Source organism: Vidua macroura, chromosome 22, assembly GCF_024509145.1.
Source record: "Vidua macroura isolate BioBank_ID:100142 chromosome 22, ASM2450914v1, whole genome shotgun sequence".
Taxonomy (NCBI): domain Eukaryota; kingdom Metazoa; phylum Chordata; class Aves; order Passeriformes; family Viduidae; genus Vidua; species Vidua macroura.
The window spans coordinates 5,622,286-5,644,520 of record NC_071592.1 but is presented as its reverse complement, the minus strand read 5'-3'; the positions used below and the strand labels follow the sequence as shown (position 1 = coordinate 5,644,520).

Sequence of the window (22,235 nt, the reverse complement as noted above, 5' to 3'; positions counted from 1 at the left end):
CTAAAGTGCCAGTTTGAGTGCCAGCCAGGTGTCTTGGGTTTGTGTGGTCTTATCTGTCAACCACTTCTCATGTGCCCCACCACCCTGGGGGACCCCGTCCCACAAAGACTCCCAAGGGTGCCACCACCAGACGGGTAGTATGTTTAGTTTATTGGTTAGTAGTGCACCCCGAGCACTCCGGGGTGCCCCGGCACCCACCCCGGGTGCCCCAGGGCCCGGCTCGCTTGGCCGGCCACTCTCTGCTTTTCATCCTAAACCTATTTCCCATGAAGGCTTGGGGAGAGACAGCATCATGTGCCCCAAAACCAGGGGATTTTCACAGAAAATCCTACCATGGCTAAGGGGCAATGCTTGGACCAGGGCTTCCAGCCCACGTTTAGGGGACATTGCAGCTGAGGAGCTGGGCGGGCAGGAGGGAGCCCCCTGTTTAGACCCCCTTATGTGTGTTGCGCCCTTGGGCGAGCTTGTGTGCCAGTGCATGTCCTGCTCCATGCATGGGGGCTGTGCCACGGCGGGCGGGCACCGTGCTCTTGCACACACGTGTGCATGCATGGTCGCTGGGCATGCAGTGTGTGTGCTCCCTGTGTGCGTGTGCACGCTCCAAGCATGCTCAGCTGCTTTGTGCTCGCTCTGTCCTCACGCACCACACACACCCTGTGCAAGCACAGCACGCGCACTCTTTGCACACCCACCGCAGGCTCCACGTGTGCCCTGTGCCAGCACTGCAGGTTCACTCTTGTGCATGCTCTGAGCACACTCAGCTGCTCGCTTTGTGCACACTCTTTCCACACACACCATGCACATTCTGCGTGTGCTTTGTGCAAGCACTACACACACCCTCTCTGCTCACTCTCTTTGCACACTCGCCACATGCTGCATGCCTGTCCCGTGCAAATGCTGTGTGCGTGCTCACTCCCCACGCTCCGTGCACACTCTGCACAGGCGCTCACTGCATGGACCCTGCGCACTGTGCACGCTTGGAACACACACACAGGGCTGGCACGCTCACAGAGGCCATGCAGGCTCAGTGGACACTGCACACTCCATACACGCTCTGTGCAGCCTTTGCTGCACGCTCCATGTGTGTTTTCTCCATGGGCTCCACGTGTTCTCTTGCATGCTCTGTGCATCCTCTTCGCACACTGTGGGCACACTTGCTGCACACCCTCGTGCTGCCCCCATGCACCCCGTGTGCACAGTCCATGTGCCCTCCTGCACGCTCCATGCACGTGTGCAGTGCTCGAACGCTCCCTCTGCATGCTCCATGCACACCCTCTGGCACACTCTCTCCGTGCACTGATTGCATGTTCTCTCTGCACACGCGTGTGCTTTCTGCACGCTCCCTGCACACTCGTCCCGGCGAGAAAGCCATTAAAGCGATGCCCCAGGAAGATGGGGGACGGAAGAGGGGAGCTCTGTGTGGGATCAATAGGAAATTAGTGACTTTACGCCGAGCAGAATGACGCCCAGTGGCGGGAGCAGGGCTGTGCCGGTGTCCCCGCTTGCTCGGTGGCGGAAGTGTGGCCGTGCTGGTGTCCCTGCCCGCTTGCACGCTGCCACCAAAGCGCGCACAGTCCCCCTGCTCAGGCACTGATCTCCACGGCGTTGGCCTCCTCCTGCTCCCGAATGACGTGGACGCCGGCAGTCCGCAGCAGCCGCGGAGCGCCGCGGGAGCGTGCCGGCGAACCCGGTGGTGACCTGTGGGTCCGCGTCGAGGCGGGTGAGCGAGCTGGCGAGCGATGGTAACGGCGAGTCGAACGCCCCACTGGCCCTGGCGAGCGACCGGCTGCTGGTACTGGCGAGCTGGTGTAGCCTGGTTCCACTGTGCCGCGGGGCTCCGGCAGTGAATCCTCCTCCGCCTCCGGCGAGTCCTGCCAAAAGCCCAGAGGAGAAAAACGTGGGACGTGTACGAGACCCTGTGCTGGGATGCTGCCGGTGTGCTACTGGTGCTGCTGGCTCTCACCTTATCTTTAAGGATGTACAAAGCCACTGGGTTCTTGCGCTCGTGCTCGCCGCTCCGTGGGATGCCTTCGGCTGTGTGGAAGCAAGGTGCTGCTCACCATGCCAGGAGCATTGGTGTTCCCCCAACCCACCGCCGCCACGCCGAGGCTGGCACTCACCCTCGTGCTTCAGGCGCTCCTCGTCCTGCTCAGCGTAGTCAGAGGTTGGTTGTGTCTCTGCTTGTCGCTTCTCCCTGGAAAGGGATAGGGGATGGATGGGGCAGCACCGGCATCGTGCTAGAGGCAGTGGGGGAACTGCCTGTGGCTCATCCAGGGAAGGGTCAAGTGCTGCAGGGAGAGAGAGTGGGATGGGATGGGATGGGATGGGATGGGATGGGATGGGATGGGATGGGATGTGATGGGATGGCATGAGACAGCATGGCATGGCATGGGGTAGTATGCGTCAAGATGAGATAGGATGAAGGACGAGATAGGATGGGAAGAGATAAAATGGGACAAAATGGGATGGGACAAGAGAGGATGGGACAAGATGGGACAACCCCCTTTGTCTCCCCTGTTATCCCCACACGTACTTCTTGGAGGGTTTCCAACAGGCACAAACTGTCACCAGGGTGACAAGAAGGAAGATGCCGCCCGTGGAGAGGATGATGTAGAGAGAGCTCCGGCCTGCAGGAGAGGAATGAGGGGGGACAAACCCCCAAAAATTTTAGCTGAAAGTATCTGCAAGGGATGGCCAAACCTGGGAGTGCAGGAGGGGAGAAGGGGTGTCTTACGGTAAACAGTGAGCTTCACGGGGACACTGCGGCCATGGCTGATGGGGTTCTCCACCAGGCAACTGTAGACGTCATCGTCAGCCATGAGAACACGGGTGATGGTGAGGATCTTCTGGTCAGGGGAGAGGAGCAGGCGGGAGTCGTTGCTCAGCGGCCGCCCGTCCTTCAGCCAGGTGTAGGTGGGCTTGGTGCCATTCTCGTGTGAGCAGTTGAGGGTGAAGAACTCACTGAGCTCCAGAACCGTTGAGGAGGCCACCAGCACTTGGGGCTTTGAGATGGGAACTGTGGGCAAGTAGAGGAGCCACAGTGACGCCGTGTCTCAGGGGACAGATGGGCTCAGGGGGCAGGAAGAGAGCCATCAAAACCCCACCAACTTGAGGTGGCTGAAACCCCCAAAACCGCCTCCCAGCTGGAGAAAGCCCTCCCAATATGTGCTCAGGGAAGACATCCCATGGATAACCCAGTCTCCACTGGATGTCCTTGCCCTTACTGTCCACGGTGAGGTTGATGGTCTTCTCGCCGGTGAAAGTGTCGTCGGTGATGGACACCTCCACCTCGTAAGCGCCTTCATCAGCCAGCTGCAAGGGGCTGATGAGCAGCGAGCCGTTCTCCAGCACGCGGATGCGGTCGCGGTAGTCGGGCCGTAGGTTGCCAATGATCTCGGTGCCGATGGACTGGACGACGGTGACAGGTTTGTCCCGCTTCAGCTGCCACTTGACCACTGGCTTGTCGGCGCTGGCGCTGGCGTAGCGCACCGAGAGCAGCGCCGCCTTGCCCGCCGTGCCACGGACCAGCGGCGTGGGGCTGGTGATGTTCACCCCTGCCAGCAGACCTTGGAGAGACAGTGGGGTGCCGAGCATGGAGAAAACAGGGAAATGCCAAACTGGAGCTGTGCTGAGCACCCCCAAGGTGCCCAGCTTGGTTCCATAACCTTTGCAAAGATGCACGTGTGACCCCAAAAGTGCATGAGGGGTGGGAGCCCTCCTGCACTCAGATCAATGCAACATGAAAAAAAAATCAAGGAATCAACTCCAAAATTGCTTTGGGCATGGGAGGTGGGTCAGTGCAACCTCCTGTGAAGAGGCATTATCACCCCCCAAAGCTGCATTGGGGGTGGGAGTGCTCCTGCAGCCAGGTCAATATAACCAACCCTTTGCAAAAACGCTTGTGTCACTCCAAAAATGCAAGGAGGCGGTGTGGATGGCACACCTCCTGTTGCTAGGTTCTGCAAAAATGCATGTGGTGCCCCCAAAATGTGTAGGGCCTGGGCAGGAGCTCTCCTGCAGCTGGGTCAATGCAACCCTTTTCAGAAATTCATCTGTCACCCTCAAAAATGCAGGGGGAGTGCTCCTGCAGCCAGGTCGGTGCAACCCTTTGCAAAAATGCAGGGGGTGGGAGGCAGGTTGAGGCAACCCTTGGCAAAGTTGTATCACTGCCCTGCAAAAACTGCCTGGGGAGTGAGAGATGCCAGTGCTCTGATCAGTGCAATGCTTTGCAAAGATACCTTAATTCCCCCAAAAATGGTGGGGGGGAAGGATTTTGTATCTCACCCCCGTCCCCATTGGATGCTCCTGTCTAGACAAAGCCCCCTCAGACACAAAACTGCATCACGAGAGTCTATGCACGTGCATTGCTCCTCATCGCTGGTTTTAAGCCAAAAAAGACAGGGAAAAAGTGTAAAAACACGATTTTTTGGTGGAGGGGACTCCCCAAAAGATTCTCCCTCCCCAAAATACCTTAGCATCCCCGTCCTGACATCCCAGAGGTCCCATCCATGAGCCCCCCATACGGACACCGTCATCGACAGCGAACAAACCCCATATTGAGGAGGAGGGGAGAGTGGGAAAACCAGCTGGGCTGCGTGAAGCGGGAGCAAGAAAGGCCTTAAACAAGCCCGAAAAGTCATGGGACCTATTGGTATGCAGCATCCGTCCGTCCGTCCTCCCCGGCAGCGCCGCGCTCGGCCCCACAAACATGCCCCGACTCGCCAGATTTAGGGGAACCCTCACCCCACAGGGAAGGCCAAGGCATGGGATGGGGATGTGGCCTTCAATGCCTCCCTGCCCCCTCCCTGTGCACCGCCAAATCGCCACACTTTAACTGTTTCTTCTCTTTTTTTAACCCTATTCCTAAGTTTTTCTCCACTCTGGATAAAAAAAATTGGGAGTTCATTAATAAATCAGGAAATGCTCCATTTTCCTACAGCATCCTTGGCTTAGGGATGGAGATCTCCCAGCCCTTTTCAATGGCTTTTGTTGAAAAAGCCCGACAAAAATCCTAATTTTCACACTATTTTGTGGCACAAATACCTTTTTTTTTAAAAAAAAAAAAGCCCTGCAGTATTTTTGGGGTGTCCTCACCGCAGCCCTGGCTGTTTTTAGGGTCTAAGTCAAAGCCAGCAAAGAACCCAGTTGGTTTTGTTTTTCATCCATCCTCCCCATCTGAAGGGAAATGGGGCCTCCCCAGGGCTGCTTTTGGGCACAAACTTTAGTAAAATGGAATAAAATTGTTAAAAATGATTTTCTGTGTTGCCAGACCTGGGATGGGGTGGTTTGGGGCTCATTAAATTCCAAAAAGTGAGAATTTAGAGAATAAATTACAGAGAAAACCAGGGTTGCAGTGGGATGAAGCAAGCCGAGCAATGGGGTGAAAAATGACTTTTTAAGGGAAGCTGAAGAATGGGTAAGAGAAAATATCTGGAGATGTTAAAAAATTAGGAAAAAATGGGGTTCAGGGAAGAAAAAAAAAATGGGGAGAAGCTCAGGGTGGGGGCAGTGCCAAATCCTCCCCCACATCAGGATCTGCTTGGCTCCAGAAAAGTGTTTTCCCCAGTTTTCGCTCCAATTTTACCCCCTTTTTTCCCAGCTCCCAAGCAGAGGGTACGCTCGACAGCGCAACAACCCTCCCTCCAACCCCCCCATAGGGCATCACCACCCTCATCACCCCCCCCGGCCCTCATCCTTCATCCGGATACCCCCGAGACCCATGGAAAAAACGGGAAAACGTGGAAAAAAATGGGAAAACTCCCTACCTGCATGCAGCGCCAGAAGCCAGGTCAGCGGCAGCAAGCAGGGGGGAGCAGGGTGGCCCCGCGGGGCAGCCGGCGCTCCCCACATTTCGGGCAGGCTCGCCCCCCGAATTGCTCCGCTTCCCCACTCTGGGCACGTCCCTCGGAGCTCCCGGCTTGGCGCTTCGCCCGGCTAATTTATTTTTTTCCCTTTTTTTTTTTTTTTTTTTTTTTTTTTTTTTTTTTTGTTCTTTCTTTTCTCAATAGAGCCCTGTGTCCTGGTGGCTTTCGCCTCCTCTGAGGCCTCGAGCTGACATTTATTTGAGGAAAAACCACTCAGATTTGCAATTTTTCCCCGGTTACAGACCCCCAGTTGCATGTTTTCCCAGTCCCCGGGACACACTTGGGGTAGGGGGGCATCACCCCATCGAGCCCAGCTAAGGTTTGCCATCCCCTCTGCGGGCAATCCAATGGGATTTTGGGCTCTGAACGCCCCATTCAGATAAGCTGGGGTTTTCTTTAGGAGGGGTATTTTGCAAAGCTGAACCCCCACCCCAAAAGAGCTCCCCCTGCTTTTTTCCCCCCCCTCTTCCCAGGCTCTAAAATGAAGCCTGGTGGAATCCAGGCTTCATTCCAGCTCCATGCCAATTAGTGCAAGTTCCCCGGGCATCGCTGAATAGGGCAGCGGGATGTGAGGCAGGATGCCCGGAGGCATTTCCCACCCCCCTCCCGAGACCTGCCAAGCTCATCACCCCAGTGAGCCACCGCCCACCCCCCCGGAGGGCTCCTGGCCCCCAAGAGGGGTCGATGCCTCCAAGCATCCTGTCCCAGAGGGAGGGAGATGCTTTGGGGCAGACGCGTTATGGGGAGATGGTCCAGAGGGGGGTTGGGGGATGCTACAGAAAGAGGCTTTGAGGGAATTTTGGGGAGACATTAAGGGAGGCAGACTCGTGAGGCAGGTGCTTCGGGGTCACACTCTGGGGAGGTGTTTGGGGGGGGCCTTTGGGGGGATGCTGTGTGGAGATGTGGTAAGGGGATACTCAGAGGGGCTCGGGGATGCCGTGGGGAGACACCATAAGGACATTTGGGAGCGACTTGCACGGGGATGCTCTGTGTGGGGTGTGCCAGGGATGCTCAGGGGGCAGTTTCAGGGATGCTCTGAGGCAGACACGGTTCCCCCGCTCCCGTCCCACCGGAGGCGGGACTCGAACCGGCGAGCTCAGATCCTGAGGGGCTGCGGCTGCGGGCGGCCTGCGGCTGGCTATGGCGGAGGGGGCGGGGCTTGAGCCGAGGAGGGGCAAGGACGGGCGTGGCCGGGGCCCCAGGGGGCGTGGCCGGGGCTCCCGGGGGCGTGACCGAGGCGAGATCGGGGCGTGGCCGAGGCTCACGGGGGCGTGGCCGTGTGTCCCGGGGCGTGGCCGTGCGGCGGAAGTGGCGCCAGGATTCAAAGCTGCGGTGGCGGCGGAAGTGGCGGTTGGTGCGGCCTGAGGGGCCGCGCCGGGCTCGGGGCTCGGCGAGGGGAGTTACGGGCAATGAAGGTGTAGAGGAGTACAGGAGGCGTTCGGGGGATACGGGAGGATGGGCCCGAGGCCGTGGACCAGTGCCCAGGGGCGGGTGAGGGTGCGCAGGGGAGTCTCCTGGGCGTGAGGAGGTGCTTGGGGAGGGGCTGGTTGGGATGGGGGCAGTGGAGTGGGGATACGGGGAGATTGGAGCACGAACCTCGGGGGAAGGGGGGAGCTGGAGGTGGGGTTGGGTAACGGTGGGAGGGAGCGGGGAGAGAAGAGGGTGCAGTGATGGGGTAGAGGGGCTGTCAGCCTCGGAAGGCTGCGGGTCCCCGGTCCGAGCTGCAGGAGGGTGCGCGGGGAGGGCCGGGAGGGCCCTGGGGTGCAGGAGGTGGGGCAGGGCGCGGGCTGGCGTGCCCGGGAGCACACCCTGAGCTCTGCTCCCCGTCCCCAGGGCCGGGCCCGCGGCGGTGCCGGGATGGCGCTCCCCGGGCAGGAGCAGCGCCGGGGGGCCGGGCAGCCCCCGGGGCGGCAGCAGGCGAGAGCCCTGCAGCGCAGACGGCGGGTGCTGGCCGAGAGGAACCAGAGCGTGGCACCCGTGGCCGTGTGGGTGGAGAGTGCGCCAGGGCAGCAGAGCCCGGCCTTTGTGAGTGCACCATCTGCCGGGGCGTCTCGAACCCTTCAGTGTCCCAGTCAAACCCCCAGGGGACCAGAGCCAAAAGTGGTCTTTTTCACAGCCAGGAACATGGCTCCTAAAAATAATAATTTGTTTTAATGTGATTTAGCAGGGTCAGAAGCCACTGTGATGTTCATGTAGTCTGGCCTCCCCTTTGCACAAGCCCTCAACATCTCTCTGAGTTGATCCTCCTCCAATAAACTGTGTTTTTTTGAGGAGAAATGCATCAATTTTACACGTCAGTCAGGTAGGGAACCCAGCCAGTGCTGCTTCTCGCTTTCCCACTCGTCTCTAAAGGATGTCAAGGAGTCGAGATTTTGTTCTGTGTTGCTGATTAAAAAAAAAAAAATTAAGCTGAGTGTTTCAGTCGTAACCCTAATCTCCACTGTACCCCATTAGAAACACTTAAGGAAATCTTCATGCATGCTTATCTCAGGGATTTCTGTTTTGAGGGTTATTCTAAGAGGACTAAAAGTGCATTAAATATTGGATGATGAGTTCAGTCCCCTGTAATTAATGTCTGAACATTATAGAAGCTCATGCCCTTCTGAGATGATTTATTTCTGTATTGTAATTTAAATCCTGAAAGGTTGAGATAATTTATGGAAATCAATCATCTCCATATTCCACAGGACTTCTGTCTTGGCACTGTGAAACTTCTGGGGGAGCTGATTTTTTTCCTGACAGCTTCAAGGGGCCTGGATGCTCCTGGGGCCTCCCATGTGAGGCTTCCAGAGGTGAATGAAGCTGCCCAGGGTTATCTCAGCTTATTTAATGCACTTCTAATTAATCCATAGTAAAGCCTCATGCATCAGAGCTGCTGCTGAGGCGGGCAGTGGGTGAGCTGGCACTGGGCTGTTCCCTGGAGCACTGTCTTGGTTTCATCCCTAACAGTGTGGATTTTCCCCCATCTTGGAGTTTTGTTGGGCTGTGCTGACCCTGCTGTCCCAAGTTCATCTTGGGCCTCACCCCTTTCATCCATCCCTTCAGTCTCTGGTTTCTCTGGCTGTGTTGGCAGCCAGGAGAGCAGTGCTGTTTTAATTTAAGCCATGGTGGTGTTGCTTGGCAGAATTGCAAAGGAAACAAAATGGGATTTTTGGGTTTTTCAGGTCATTGCTCTTAATCTTTCACTTCAGATGGTAAAGACTTTCTGAAGCAGTGCTGTGCTTCTAGCCTTGCAGAACATTATTAGGATGAGGGGCTGGCCTGTTCCTTTTGGATCCAGGCTTTGGATAGTTGAGCATCCTTTAATGGGAGCAGGAGCTGGGGGCTGCTCTGAGGGTCTCCTTTTTCTTTCCTTCCCTGTGTGTTGCAGAGAGGCAAAGGCAGAGGTGTGCATGCTCTGTTTCTCTAGTTAGACTCAATCCAGCCCATAATAACCCAGTAGATATTGTCCAAGCTGTTATTCCACGTTTTGAAACAAAACATGAAGTTTGCTCTGGGCGCTGCTTGTCTGCCTGGTCGCTCTGAGTGGGGGAAGAGAGAATCCAGGGACACAGGCTGCTCTAATGCTACAGTGTAGCAAAACCCTGGTGAAATCTGCTTCCACTTCGCCCAGGCTTCGGCGTTCCGGGTGGAGGAGGAGCTGAAGGAGCAGCAGCGGGAGAAGGCAGCCAGCCTGAGGAGGTTCCAGGAGGAGGTGAGGCAGCGGGTGAACCGGCAGGTCAGGCTGCGCCGGAGGCTGGAGCTGCAGAAGGCCTACGAAGCAGTAAGTGAGGCTCTGCCAGGAAAAACCCCTCCAAACCCAACATTAATTGGGAAAAATCCAAACACTGGAGCTTAAGTCAACACCTTAAGTCAAAGTGTTAATGAAGAAAAATGAGAAAATCTGAGCTTCCAGACCCTGTGGTGGCAAACAGTGTCCAGGCTGGGTCAGCGTGACACTTTGGTTGGTGCTGGAGATGCTTTGAAGCCTCCCCAGGGAAAGGTTATTGGCTCCCTCAGGCAACAGCAGAACAGAGTTCTGAAGCTCTCTGTGGAATTGCCTAGAGTTAAAAAACAGCCAGGCAGGAGTTGGGAATGATGTGGATGTGTCCTGGCTGCCTTTGAAGCAAAGCAGTTTTTCTGCTGTTTCTTTTCCGATCCCTTTTCCAGAGCAGCCAAGTAGTTTTCAAACAACACTTTCCCTCTGTCTCCACATTCCCTTTTCCCCCATGGGCTTGTTTTGGATTATCCTGTGAATATATTTAATTCTTTCTATTCTCAAACAAGTGCTGGGGAGGCTTGCCAGGATCTGACTGTGGCAGAAAAGAGAATGCACTGAACATGTCACCAGCTTTGGCCACCCTTGGGGTGTTTGGGCTGTTTCCATGGCTGGCTAGGGATGTCCTCATGTAACTCTGCCAGCTCCAAGCGGGAAGCCCGCAAATGCCCTCAGCCCCAAAGAACCTGATGATTCTTTGTATTCTCAGCATGGAGAGCCAAAACCTTCCTCCCAAGAAATTTCACCTAAGGGTGGTGAAATGTCACCACGGTTGACATCTTGCTGGGTCATGGTTGGAGATCCCTCTGGCTTTTTCCTGGCAGGTGGAGAGGGAGAGCTGTGCTGCTCTGCAGTACTCCACCTCGTGGAAAAACACATGCCTATTCCAGCGTTTCCCTGCTCCCATCATCTGTGCACCCAGTGCTGGCTCTGGCCCAGCCCAGCCAGAAGAGCAGCGTGGGGAGCCATTCCAGCAACAAGCTGCCAAGGTGAGCCCTGCCCCTCCTGCGCTTCCATCGTTGCTTCGGCATTTTGGATCCTCAGTGTTTGAAGTAGGGAACGGGCTGTGTTTTCTTTTGTTCTTCTACAGCACATCCCTAGTATTTGGGTTTAGATATTGGATGAAACATTAGCTTGCACTGTCACCCTGAACGTTGTGGTGCTCCTCAGAGCATCCAGCTGGGTGCCTCATCCCAGATGCTGTGGCTGAACTGGTCTGGCTGCTGGCAGGCACAGTGTTTTCCCAGCAGTGTCCTGCCACAGAGGTGGCACTAGGTGGTGCCACCTCATTGCAGCTTGTCTCGTGCAGCCCAAAATCTGGAAAAACTTGCCTTCAGGACTGTTTAAGTTATTTTTTTTTTTAATAGTGATGTTTATAGTGCATTTGGTGGTTTAGAAAGCCTGTGCGCTCGCCTAGGAGCTGGAGTTATTGCAGTTGGAGCACCATGGGATGCATTCCAGTTGAAGTACCTTGGGGTGGAAAATCACTTCTGGCTGGATACCAAGCAAGAAAATTTGGGATCTGGCATCTTAGCAACATGTTTTGGGAGCAGATGAGTTGCCTGGATCAGAATTTCAGTACCTTGGGGCAGCTCTGAAAGACCCTGACTGTGTGTTGGGTCATGCTGCCTTGACTGAGCATCTTGGCTGGAGCAGACTGACTGGGAGATGTCTCCATGCAGCTGAATTTGTCCTGTGTTTTCTTTGCCTCTCCTCTGGGCTCAGCTCAGCAGGGCTGTGCAGCAGGTGCGGCGCAGGCTGGCGTCCCGCAGGATCGTGTCCCCCGGCGCCTGGAGGCAGGAGGTGAGCAAGGGCTGGCTGGGCTGAGGGCAGAGAAATCACCTTGCAAACTGCTGAAGGTTTGGCTCTAATTAGCAAATCCAAAACATAATTCAGGAAGTTTCTCCATCAGGAATGAAATAAACTGTGCTTTCCTGATGCAGCTTGTGGGTAACCCATTTCAGAGAAGGCAGCAAGATAAAGTGTGTGGAAACATTTCTGAGATGAACTCAAGAATGCAAAATAGACTTTTAAAGGTTGAGATTGTGATCTGGGTATCTGGGAGGAATGTGATGACCAGCCCTCCCTTCAGGTGCCTTTATTTCTTCAAACCTCGACAACTCTTTCCATTGCATCAATTGCTTGTTTTGTGTGGGTGGCAAAGATCTGGAGGGTTTTTCCTCACCCGGGGCTGGCTTCTGGTGGAGAACGGTTGGCATGCAGCTGCTTTCCTCAAAGCAGTGCATGGAAGGAGTTCAGTCCCACCTTTTGTTCTGCTGAATTTCATCCTGCTTTTGTTCCTTCAGTTCTCAAGACCACTTTTGTATTGTAGCTATTTTCCCGGTCTCTATGCCAAGACCTTCCTTGAACTGATGTACTTTGGAGAACACCAGGCGCAACCCAGCCTGGTGTTTTGACTTATTGCCTCTGGACCCAGTTTCCTGCCCATCCTGTAAATCTTCATTCCCTTCTCTTTCTCAGGTTCACCAAAGGTGAAATAATAGATCTTTGCTGATTATCTAGAAACTACCCTTTACAGAAGGGCTGCTCTGGCTCTTCTTCTTTGTACTCTTGGATTTCTGATGAAGTCAGTCAGCTCTGCAAAGCAGACTCAGAGAAACACAACAATTATGGTCTGAAAAACCTTGTTACCTGTTTCCAACAGCAAACATCCTTCTTGTCTGAGCTACTAATGCATTCAGTGAGATAAGTTGATTTATGACCTCACATAAATAATAAAGGCACTGCCCTGGTGAGCCAGAGGGTTACAGGAGATCCGTGGGAGTCCTGAGCTAGTCATCCACAGCAGTGAGAAACACTGGCAGGGGTTTGGGACCATCCTCCCATCCCAGCCTCTCTGCACCTACAGTTAATCTACATAAGGAAGTTTAACAGCTTCCCTAATTTATTCTGGGAAGCATATATTGATTTATTGCATTGCTCTGTTTTATTACTCCATGATATATGAGGAGAAAAAAGCTCCCATATTAATCTAAATCTCTCCCTGTATGAAGGTTTGGCATGTTCCCAGCCTGGCAGGACAGCAACTTGTTCCTTTCTCTTCAGGTGCAAAAGGCTGCCACAGACATAACCATGGACCTAACCCCCTTGGTAGTGCTGCCTCTGCTTTGGTGTTCCCTGGATTTCCTTGTGCTTTGTATTCCAGCCCATTTCTTTGGTTTTACCTCAAGGGTTTTTCATCCAATACTTCTACAAGGCAAGTGGGGTCAGTAGCTTAATCAAGATGCTTCTTTCTTCCTTCATCCAGGCTGATAATGAAATCAAAGAGCAGAACCCTAGTTCTTACCCTATTTCTGTGCAGTGAACTCCTGAGACCAAATCTGGGCCATGTTTTTAATCAGTTTTGTGCATCCCACATCAGACTTCCATCTAACAGGTTTTGCTTTACCCCAGTGTTGAATTAGGCCAAGTCAAGAGCTCAGCTGAACCCCAGAGTCTTTTGCTGCTCTTTGCCTGAGGCCTCTTCCTTCTATTGTAGAAGACATTCAGTTTATCCTGGCCTGACTCGCTCTTGACAAATTTATGCTGGTTGCCGCTTATCTTGTTTTCTTGTGGCTTACAGATAGTTTGCAAGGTGATGTCCTCTTGTTTTTTCAAAAGTCACAGTTAAACTCTCCAGGCTAAAATCTTCTATTTGGTATTTCCTTTTCCTCTCCTTTAAGTAAAGAAAGGCTTTCCTTGTGTCCTTTTCTAATAATCTGGACCACAGATTTCAGGGAGCTGTTTGGGCCCAGGGGAGGTCCATCCTCATTAAAAACGTCAGCTTTAGGAATAACCTGACTTTTTCTTCCCAATAATAGTCCTGACATTTTTCTCCCTGCTGCTGCTAACTCAAAGCAAGTCTTTGGCTGAAATGTTTTTTCCCCCTCAGTCATGTTTTCTGCATTTTTCTTCTTCTTTCTCCTTTCTCCCTGTAAAGTATTGCATTCCCTGTGATAATATTCCATGTTCCTAAGATTGCTGCTCTTTCTCTCCCCCCAGGATTTCTTTTCAGGTTAAAAGCATCCAAGGAGTTAATTGCCTGCTTTCCCAAACAGATACCAGAATGGTAATTGCCTGGAAATTACCTGTCCAGTGTTCCAGCTCATCCTGTTACTGAGTCTTTGCCTTCAGGCTTTGGTGGACAGCTGTAGCTCCCCAGCATAGCAGCACCCAAATTCTTTTCCCCAGCATCTCATTCCACCAAGTTGGTGTTGTTTTTCCACAGTGTCATGTCTTTCTACCTTCAGTGCTCCAGAGCAACTTCTAAAGCAGTAACCCTTCCCCTCTATTTCCTTATCCTTACCAAAGCAGCTATTCTGTCATGTTTCTATCATAATGGGGTTATCAAGGAATCCTTGGTATCACCTGTTCTCCTACTGATCCATCCTTTCCCTCTGTCAGCAGTCCTGCACATCTCTTCCCACCATACTGAAGGAAAAAAAGAAAGCAAGGGGAAAAAAAATTATCCTGGCTTCAAGCTTGCTTCTGGCATTTTAATTCTTTATTTTGTAGGAAACAGTCTGTTGCCTCTCAAAATATTGTGGATTGCCACTGGGGAGCCTGCCCACTTCCCATCTGAAGGAGTGTACTCCACACTTGGTGTCGCTCCGAGATTCCAGCTCCTTGCCACTGTGAAATAGTGCCTGGAGAGGTTTTTGCCTTGCCTTCCCTTCACCCCACGTCTATCCCACTGCTTCTGCAGTTGGGGAGGGCACAGTCACAGTCACCCTGCTACATTCCTGTTTCCCAGCTCTGGTGACCCATGGTGCTGCTGAACACATGGTGCTGCCAGATCACATCCAAGTGACAGCACACACAGCCTTCTGTGTGTTAAAGCTGCTCCAAGGGTGTTCAGTTTCCCCTTGGCACCAAAGCAGCCAGATTTCAATTCCATGTTTACACCCATGTCCTCCCTTCTCCAGGAACCAGACCCTTGCCCTGCAGCTGCAGTGCCCATGGAGGAGAGTGAGGAGCTGCTGCTGGCAGGACACCACGATCTGCCTGCTGAGCTGCTGGAGCAGGGCACAGCTGCACATGGCACTGGGCAGGATGATGGCTTCTACATCAAAATTGAGTTGGAAAAAGTAAGACTCATGCAAAGTTGGTCTTAAGTGGTTTGGATCATGGATTTATTTTGGTGTCTGGAAGAGGCTACTCTTGGAGTAGAGCAGTTGCTCCCTCAGGCCTGCTTAACTCTTAAGCCCAGCATCCTCAAAACGGGCTTGAGAGCAGTACTGGAGCTCAGTGAGGTCGGCACTGCCATTCCCTGCTTTCATGGCCTTGGATTCCTGCCTGCTTGTGATGCCACTTGGCAGCTGCCCAGGTGAAAGCTGAAACCAGGGCATGCAGTCACATCATGCCCAGAGCCATGCTCACACCACACCGAAAGACCAGAGGGTGGAAGAGGTCAAAAGAGATCAAATCAGAAGCCTTGAAAAGAGGGGGGAAAAAAGGCAACCAAAAAAGCCAACAAAAAAACCAACTTTGTATCAGGTGAAGGAGATGGCTGTGGCAATCCTGGTGCCTGGGGGCGGCAGGCCCTGCCCTAGGAGGGGTTGAGGAGGGCTTGATGTACTTATCCTTCCTCTTTTGTTTTCAGGCAGCTGTTTTTGAGCATCTGGGGGGTGAAAATCCCTGGGGTGGTTGGCAAAGGCTTTATGGCTGTGGCTGTGTGTGCCTAGCCTTGGCTGGGGATTAGTCCAGCTTGGAGCAGAAATACTGGCTGGGCAGATAGGGACCAGAAGTTTATGCTGAGGTTTATGCTGAGGTTTATGCTGACGTTTACACTGATGTTTTGGGAGATGTTGGCTGTGGAATTCCCCTTACATTTAGTTATTTTTTTTCACACTTCAAGAAGTTCTTAATAGAAGTTTGGGATGGGGAGATGTGCATCCATATTTAAACTAAACCAGAACCCTCCTCCAAGGATATCTTCAGAGGTGTTTTGACAATGCTTTGGTGCTCAGACTCCTATATTGAGATGTGGCACATCTCTCCTGTTCATGGCCAACCTGTACCCCAGATAAAGCCCATTTCCAAGGTGGGTCATCCTGTTGAGGTCTGGAGGGATCACACAGAGGCCCTGCCTCCAGTGAAGAGCATTTTGCTGGGGGAAGATGAGAAAGAGCTGTGGTGAATGCTGATGCTGCTCCCTTCCGTTGTCTCTCAGGTCTGTGATGGGTCGGTGAAGGACTCGAGCCTGCCTGGGCCTCCTGGGAGGCCACAAAGTGAATACCAGCCTCCCCTCAAACTCTGGGCTGGTGTTGACCAAGAGGAAACCAGGAAGCAGGTCTGTCCAGGGGAGCCAAGCCCTTGTGGTTTTGATTGAAAGAGATTGGGTGTTAGGAATGCTGCTGGCTCTAATAAGAAACCTCAGAGGAGCTTTGATGTATGAAACCCCTGCTGGGTTTAGTTTGTAGCTTTTGGTCTCAGGTCTTGGGCAAAGCTACCAGGTTATTTTTTAAAATCTGTTGTGACTAAGTGCAACTGTTACCTACTCCTCCTACAAAATCTGGGATCTCAATAACACCAGAAATTTGAAGGAGAAACAGGCTCCTTTCATTCTGCCTGGCAAAACCAAGGGGTGCTTGCTGTAGTTGCAAGGAGCCCAAGAAGCTGCCAAAAATGCTTAAAAAAAAAAAAAAAAGAACAAAGCCAACTTTATCTTGTTTAAATACAAGGCTGGAATATAAAGGTTTCTTTGCTTTTGGGAATAGCCTCAAGCTCAGCCTGCAGGCCAAGTGGATGATTTCACAGTGAGGGTTTACAGCCTGTGTCCTGGACAGTTTGGCTCATGCTAATCTGAGTGATACACAGTGATGATGTTTCTCTTGGATGCCTAAAGCCAGTGACTTTTATTTTCCTGCTTCCTCCTGCCATGAAGAGGAAAATTTCTCTCTCCTTTTGTCACCTTTCTTGCAGTTTGCAGTGTAAAATTATGAACGATTTGCATGTTTTTTGTTTCTTACAAGTGTTTTTCAACCAACTGATCCCAGATATGGTTGTGGTTTCTTGCCAGTGTGACAACAGCTGGGGCTTCTCAGGCTGCTCCTCCTAACCCTGCTGTTCCCTTTCCTCTTGCTTTTAATCTCCTTGGCTCTGATCCATCCAAGATAACTAGTTTTGCAGCACTCTCCTCTGCCTGGGTTTTTTCCATCCGGTATTCTTCACTGGCAGCCTGGTGATCTCTTCTCCTTTATCTCCAGCTGTGCTGGGCTCTCTCCTCCAAGTGAAGTGGACAAACTCAGCCCAAAGGTTTTGGCATTCTTGAGGAAAAATCTGTGCATTAAATTTTTGGGAGTCATGGAGCTCAAACTATCTCTGTACCCCACAGCAGGAGGGCTTTTGATGTGAGCTTTAGCCAGGATGTTTCCCTGCCCTTACTGCATCAGTGGGATCAGCCAAAGCCCAGACATTAAACCCTCAGTATCCATATGGGAGTTCTTCCCTGCAGGGCCCCTGGATTTGTCACAGCAATGGTTTTGCCACCCAGGTGGTTCTCCTGCATGTAGAGAATCCAGCTTGGTGTTATACGTTCATCTTTTGGAGGAGATACAGGGTTCCAGTGCACTGCAGGGGAGCACCAGTATCCAGGTGGCTCCAAATTCAAGCAGGCTGAAGTTGGAATTTGCTCTTTTCCCATCAGCAAAGCGACAATTTAGGAATTTGCCAGGTGGCAGAGCTGCCATCCGTAGGCAGTGTCAGTGGAGGGATGCTGGTACAAAGCTCTCCAATGCTTTGAGATGACTTGGTCTTGCCTACCTTGATGTCATCTCTGCAGCTTCCCAGTGCTGGGTCATGTGCACTCAGAGATGTTGAGGGTCTTTTGGGGAAAGAGCGAGGTTCCATCTTCCAGAAATCAAGCTGAGCACTGATATCACTCGATATTTATCCCAGGCATCCTTCCCAAATGTCCTTCTCTTGTTCTCCGAAGCGGCAGAGCGAGTTCCTGCGGTGCCGGCGCCTCTTCATGGCCCTGGAGCGGGAGCGAGTGAGGGAACACCAGTGGCAGCGGGAGAGGCAGCACAGAGTTGCCCAGTGAGTCCGTGCAGGTGGTGGGGTCACCTCCTCCATCAGGGTCCTTCAGAAGGTTGGAAGAGTCTTGTGAGTTTGTCTGGTGTAAAGCAGGCACTGATGTGTAACCCCCCTGGGGTGGGATTCATACAGCCAAGCCCCCAGCAGAGACCCTTGGGCCATGGTGAGTCCTTTAACACTTCTCTAGCTGGTTTTGAAGTCCCTGTGCAGCTTATTTAGGAGCTGGGAGCCAAGTCATGGGGCTGGGAGAGATGCAGCTTCCCAAACCATGACTCTGGGAACTTAAGCCTGTGTTTAGAAACTTTGGGGTGAGGTTACCTCGTCGTGCTAAGCTCTGATCATCCCTGGCATTTTTAATATCAGACCCTTCACCCTCACGGCCATAAAAACTTATACAGTGTAATAAAATATTTTACAGGCATTTGTTCCAGAGTTGAACACTCTGTGTAAAAGTATCGGTTGTGGTGGAGTTTTCTCAGCTTCTCCCGTGAAGGGGTTCACTAAGGAGAAGCTCTGCAAATTAGAAGCTCTGCAAATTCACAGCAAAATAGGAAAGGTCCTCTAATTTTTGTTTTTTCCCTGGCTTTCCTTTGAATTAACTGACATAAATCTGACCATTCTGGCTCTTCTGTGATCAGGCTTTGGGGGAGTGGGACAGGCACCACAGGGCAGGATTTCATGGCCATTTTTTGGGAAAAACTGTCAATCTAAAGCAGTGCTCCTTGAGCCACATCCTGACATTCCAGTGGCACTGGGGAGCTTGGGAGAGCTTGTCCTACCCTGTGAATGCTGGCAAGGCCCCAGGGATTCCTAGTAAGTGCAATACCTTTTTATTATTATTTTTTCCCTTGAAGTGTGTGCAGAGGGGAGCTGGGTTTGTAATTACAGGGTATAAAGCCCCAAGCTGGCCTTGGCCTCATTTTCTGGAGTGGATTTATAGTGCTGTACTTAAGGTTCTACATTTCATTTAAAAAACATTTCCAATTTTATAACTCAACCAGAGAAGGTCAACTTCAGCACTTTCTTTCTGAATGTAAAGATTTGACCCCCTACATGAAGTAAGGTCTGAAATGTCTTGGCCTGGCTTCTTCCCAGCCTTGATTTTGGTTTTAACGCCCCCTGGCAAGGAGTGGCGTGGGACACTTGTTGCATTTGGGAATAAAATATCACTTTGGTGTAAAGTCTTTGTGCTTTGCAATTGCTGCTTGTCAGGGGAATGTGTGTTGTGTTTGGTGGAAATTACACAACCCAGGTTCCACTAAAGGGCTGGAGGGCCGTGTAGGTGCAAGGGAGACTGAGGAAATAGAGGAAAACTTGGCTAAAAGTACATCTTAAAGCCTGTTTTGGAATAAAGGTGGGATCCTTGGAATTTCTCTGCTGTACCCAGCCCTGTCATGCTTCCCTGTCCTGGAAGGTGCTTACAGAAGGATCCAAGCTGCCTCATAGTCAGAAACAATGGGAAGTGGGGCAGCTGGGAAGCCAAGGTGTTGGTCCTTTCTGGGGGGTATTAAAGAGCCCAGCCTACATGCTTTGTTTAAGGACAGAAGTGCAGCTTTGGGGAACTGTGGGTGGCAGGAGCATGTGTGGATGTCATGCAGGAAGGAGCTGGAAGAGGAAGTCCAGGATGGTGAGAAAACAGGCAGGCGGGAAGAGTTTGAGGGCAGGAAAGCATTCATAGGCTGGTGTTGCCATATGGGGGGAAGAATGGAGTCTTGGGAAGCTGTTCTGACCATTCTGTGTTTAAAGCCAATATATTTGTTTCTATTAATTTATATTTAATACTGTGATTAGTGCAGAATTACTTCTGTCTTTGAAAGCAGCAGCATCACCCAGATTCCTGTGCCCTGACCTCACAGCCAGGGATGGAGGTTGGGATGGGAAGCTTCTCTAAGCATGTGTGTTCCTGCAGGATTAAGAGGCAGAAGGAGAATCAGCGCCGGGCAGAGGAGCAGAAGATGCGAGACATGGCTGAGCAGCGAGAGCCCTCCCCAGGAGAGGGAACCTGGGAAGCCCTGGCTCAGCTCCAGCTGGAGGAGAGGAGAGTGAGGGACAGACAGCAGCGGAATAAGGAGCGCATGAGGTACAGCCAGTCTGCGCTCGTCGTGCGGAGCCAGCTGTCACTGCCAGAGGTGAATGTTTGATCCCTTGCAGGTATGTTGAAGCTCTGAGAGCCCAGATGAGGGACAAAGTCAAACTCTGTAACATCGACTTGCCCCCACTGTGTTCCTGTGGGTCTGATTTCTGGGATTCCCATCCGGATACCTGTGCAAATAACTGCATCTTCTACAAAAATCACAAAGGTAGGAGCTCCTGCTTTCAAAGAGGAGACACCTGGGCCTGATTATACAGGAAGAAATCAAACCAGGATAGGTGTTTCCTTGCTCCTGGGCTGCTGTGCAGAGATGTTCTTCCAAATATGCTCTGGAGAGGGCAAGTCAGGGGCTTTGCTGCTTGACCCAACCTCTGTCCCTTAGGGAGTGTAGTGGCATCCTCAGCAAGGCACCAGCCCCTACAATGTGTTAAATTACACAGCTGTGACACAGCCACGTGTGGCTATGGACACAGCCATGAGGAAAATGCTGCAAAGCATCTCTTTAGGGACACAGAGCCCTCTGCCTTAAACGCTGAACCTTCTGCCAGGAGGATGCACAAAGGTGTGGAAATGGCTTTCCTTAGGTGATGGAGTGCTCTGACCTTGAGCACAGCTTGGGAAGTACCTCTCTGGGCAACTGGGAGTTATCTGGAAGGGAAGATGGAGACATTTGGGTTCATAAAATAATCTTTGGCTTGTGTATTGATTTATGTTCGGGAGTGTGCAGAGTGTGCAAATGGGTGTGTGGAAAACTACAGGCATGTCGATTTACCTTAAACCCCAATCGTTGTCTCTCTGCTCTGGTGAAAGGCTAGAGCCAAGCCCAGTTTCGGGCCATAAGTGCAACTCTTGTGCCCTGATAGTGTTTGTGTGTCCCTGTCCCGCTCAGCCTACAGCCAGGCGCTGCACTCGGCGATCTCCTCCTGTGCCCACGCAGCCACGCGGTCTCTCCAGGACTTGGCTGCTCTCTGTGCGCGCTCGGGGAAGCGTCTGTGACCGAGGCAGCTCCGTGTCCCAGCGACTGGGGTCAGCAGGGAGTGGGGCTGTGCCGTGTCCTGTCTGCCCCTCCACGCCAGCTGCCAGGACGGTGTCACCTTTGCTCTCCCGCTTCGTGTGCTCCGGTTTGTGCTGTGCCTCTCCCACTCTGCCCCAGGTGTGCAGCTGGCCGGGGCGATGGTCGAGGTGAAGGAGGCAATTGCTCTGTGGGGTTGGTTTATGGCAGGCACTTGCATTCCAGTAGCTGACTATTGACTACATATTCTTATTGACTAATCATTATTGTGGAATAAACTGCTTTCAAAGATTGTTTGTCTCATTTGAAGTGTGAAAGGAGGAGAAATGAGGTGCCAGGGGTCAGTATCTCTTAGGGGAGGATTTCTAACCCTTCCCTGCTCCCTTCTCTCCCTTTTCTTAGAGCTTCTGCCAGCCCCTGCCGCTTGGATCACCTTTCAGAGACAGGAAGGGAATTTATTGTTCCCTCCTTTTCTGTGTGAGGACTTCTCTTCCAGTAACACCCACACAGCTTTGTACCTGACCCATGCTCCCATGGCCTCTACTTTGCTCCTGAAAGGAAGGAGCATTTTTCTAGTAAAAATATCTACAGGCCTTTGCAGGAGTGACTAAAGCAAGATGGGTTTTCCCAGAACTGCCCGTGGTGAGGTAACGTGGTTCTGGGCAGAGGTTACTCCATACCCTGTCATTAATATTTACTCCTTGCTGGCCCCCCTCTCCAATATTAACCATGGCAGGAAGGATGGGTGGCCGAGTGTGCCGGATCATTTCTTTACCCTGTTCCCATCTCATTGGGCACAAAGCAAACCCACCTCCGGTCCAGAGGTAGCACAGAGGCACAGAGCCAGGGTCTGCTCCTCGGTTCCCCCTGGAGAATCATTCACTGAGGGATCCGTGGTGGCTAATGCCGTTTATTAACAACTGCTTGCGTCAGCGCTGCAGCCCTAATTCAGGGTGTTGGAGTGGGTTTGGAAAGGGCAGGATCTGCCCTGTGAGGGGGCAAGGAAGCAAAGGGCTAAAGCTGTAAATGGGTTTCTTGTAACTGATTTCAGCTCTAGGGCAGCTGAGGACAAGCACTTCCTTGGCAAGTCCCCAAGGAACTTGCTCAGGCCCTGGGGACCTCTGTTCCTACCTTTCTGGAGTGATCCCCAAAGGGGTTGTGGGCTGATTCGGGGCTTAGTTAAAGGAATAAATACAGCTGTTGCTGCTCCTCATCCTCAATCCACCCCTAGCAAGATAAATTGGATACTTTGAAAGGAGGTGGGAGAAGAGAAGGATTCCCGACATCCCTGGCAATAACCCCAAACTATGTCTGGGGTAGCTCAGTCGCTATCAGGGCAGCGAAGCCTGTTCGGAAGTTGCTGGGTTGGTAGTGGAAAAGTTAAATCCAGTTTTTTTTTTCTGCTGGCAAATACAGCATGTGGGGAAGCTCACAGAGCCCCGGGGCATATGAAAAGGGCTGGTCGGTCCCTGC

The 22,235-nt window shown here is 52.3% G+C and overlaps 2 protein-coding genes across 5 annotated transcripts; one reads left to right on the top strand and one right to left on the bottom strand.

Moving 5' to 3' along the window:
• Positions 1-129: 129 nt before the first annotated feature.
• Positions 130-5,902, bottom strand: HEPACAM (hepatic and glial cell adhesion molecule). Its single transcript, XM_053997190.1, has 7 exons — positions 5,766-5,902; positions 3,225-3,566; positions 2,735-3,016; positions 2,534-2,627; positions 2,121-2,194; positions 1,964-2,034; positions 130-1,871 (listed from the first exon to the last, which is right to left on the bottom strand). The coding sequence occupies exons 1-7, from the start codon at positions 5,848-5,850 to the stop codon at positions 1,584-1,586; spliced, it is 1,236 nt and encodes a 411-aa protein (XP_053853165.1). The 5' UTR covers positions 5,851-5,902; the 3' UTR covers positions 130-1,583.
• A 1,270-nt stretch (positions 5,903-7,172) lies between these two features.
• CCDC15 (coiled-coil domain containing 15) lies at positions 7,173-21,054 on the top strand. Of its 4 annotated transcripts, none has more exons than XM_053997086.1 (12): positions 7,173-7,279; positions 7,698-7,889; positions 9,478-9,627; positions 10,446-10,610; positions 11,347-11,424; positions 14,547-14,708; positions 15,551-15,664; positions 15,794-15,913; positions 17,558-17,661; positions 19,568-19,738; positions 19,810-19,958; positions 20,640-21,054. In XM_053997086.1, exons 1-12 carry the CDS (start codon positions 7,274-7,276, stop codon positions 20,744-20,746), a joined length of 1,518 nt encoding a protein of 505 aa, XP_053853061.1. In that variant the 5' UTR covers positions 7,173-7,273; the 3' UTR covers positions 20,747-21,054. The 4 variants fall into 4 exon arrangements, with proteins under 4 accessions (XP_053853061.1, XP_053853060.1, XP_053853059.1 ...); XM_053997085.1 differs by having other exon boundaries at positions 7,270-7,355; XM_053997084.1 differs by lacking the exon at positions 7,173-7,279 and adding an exon at positions 7,282-7,361.
• The last annotated feature ends 1,181 nt before the right edge of the window (positions 21,055-22,235 follow it).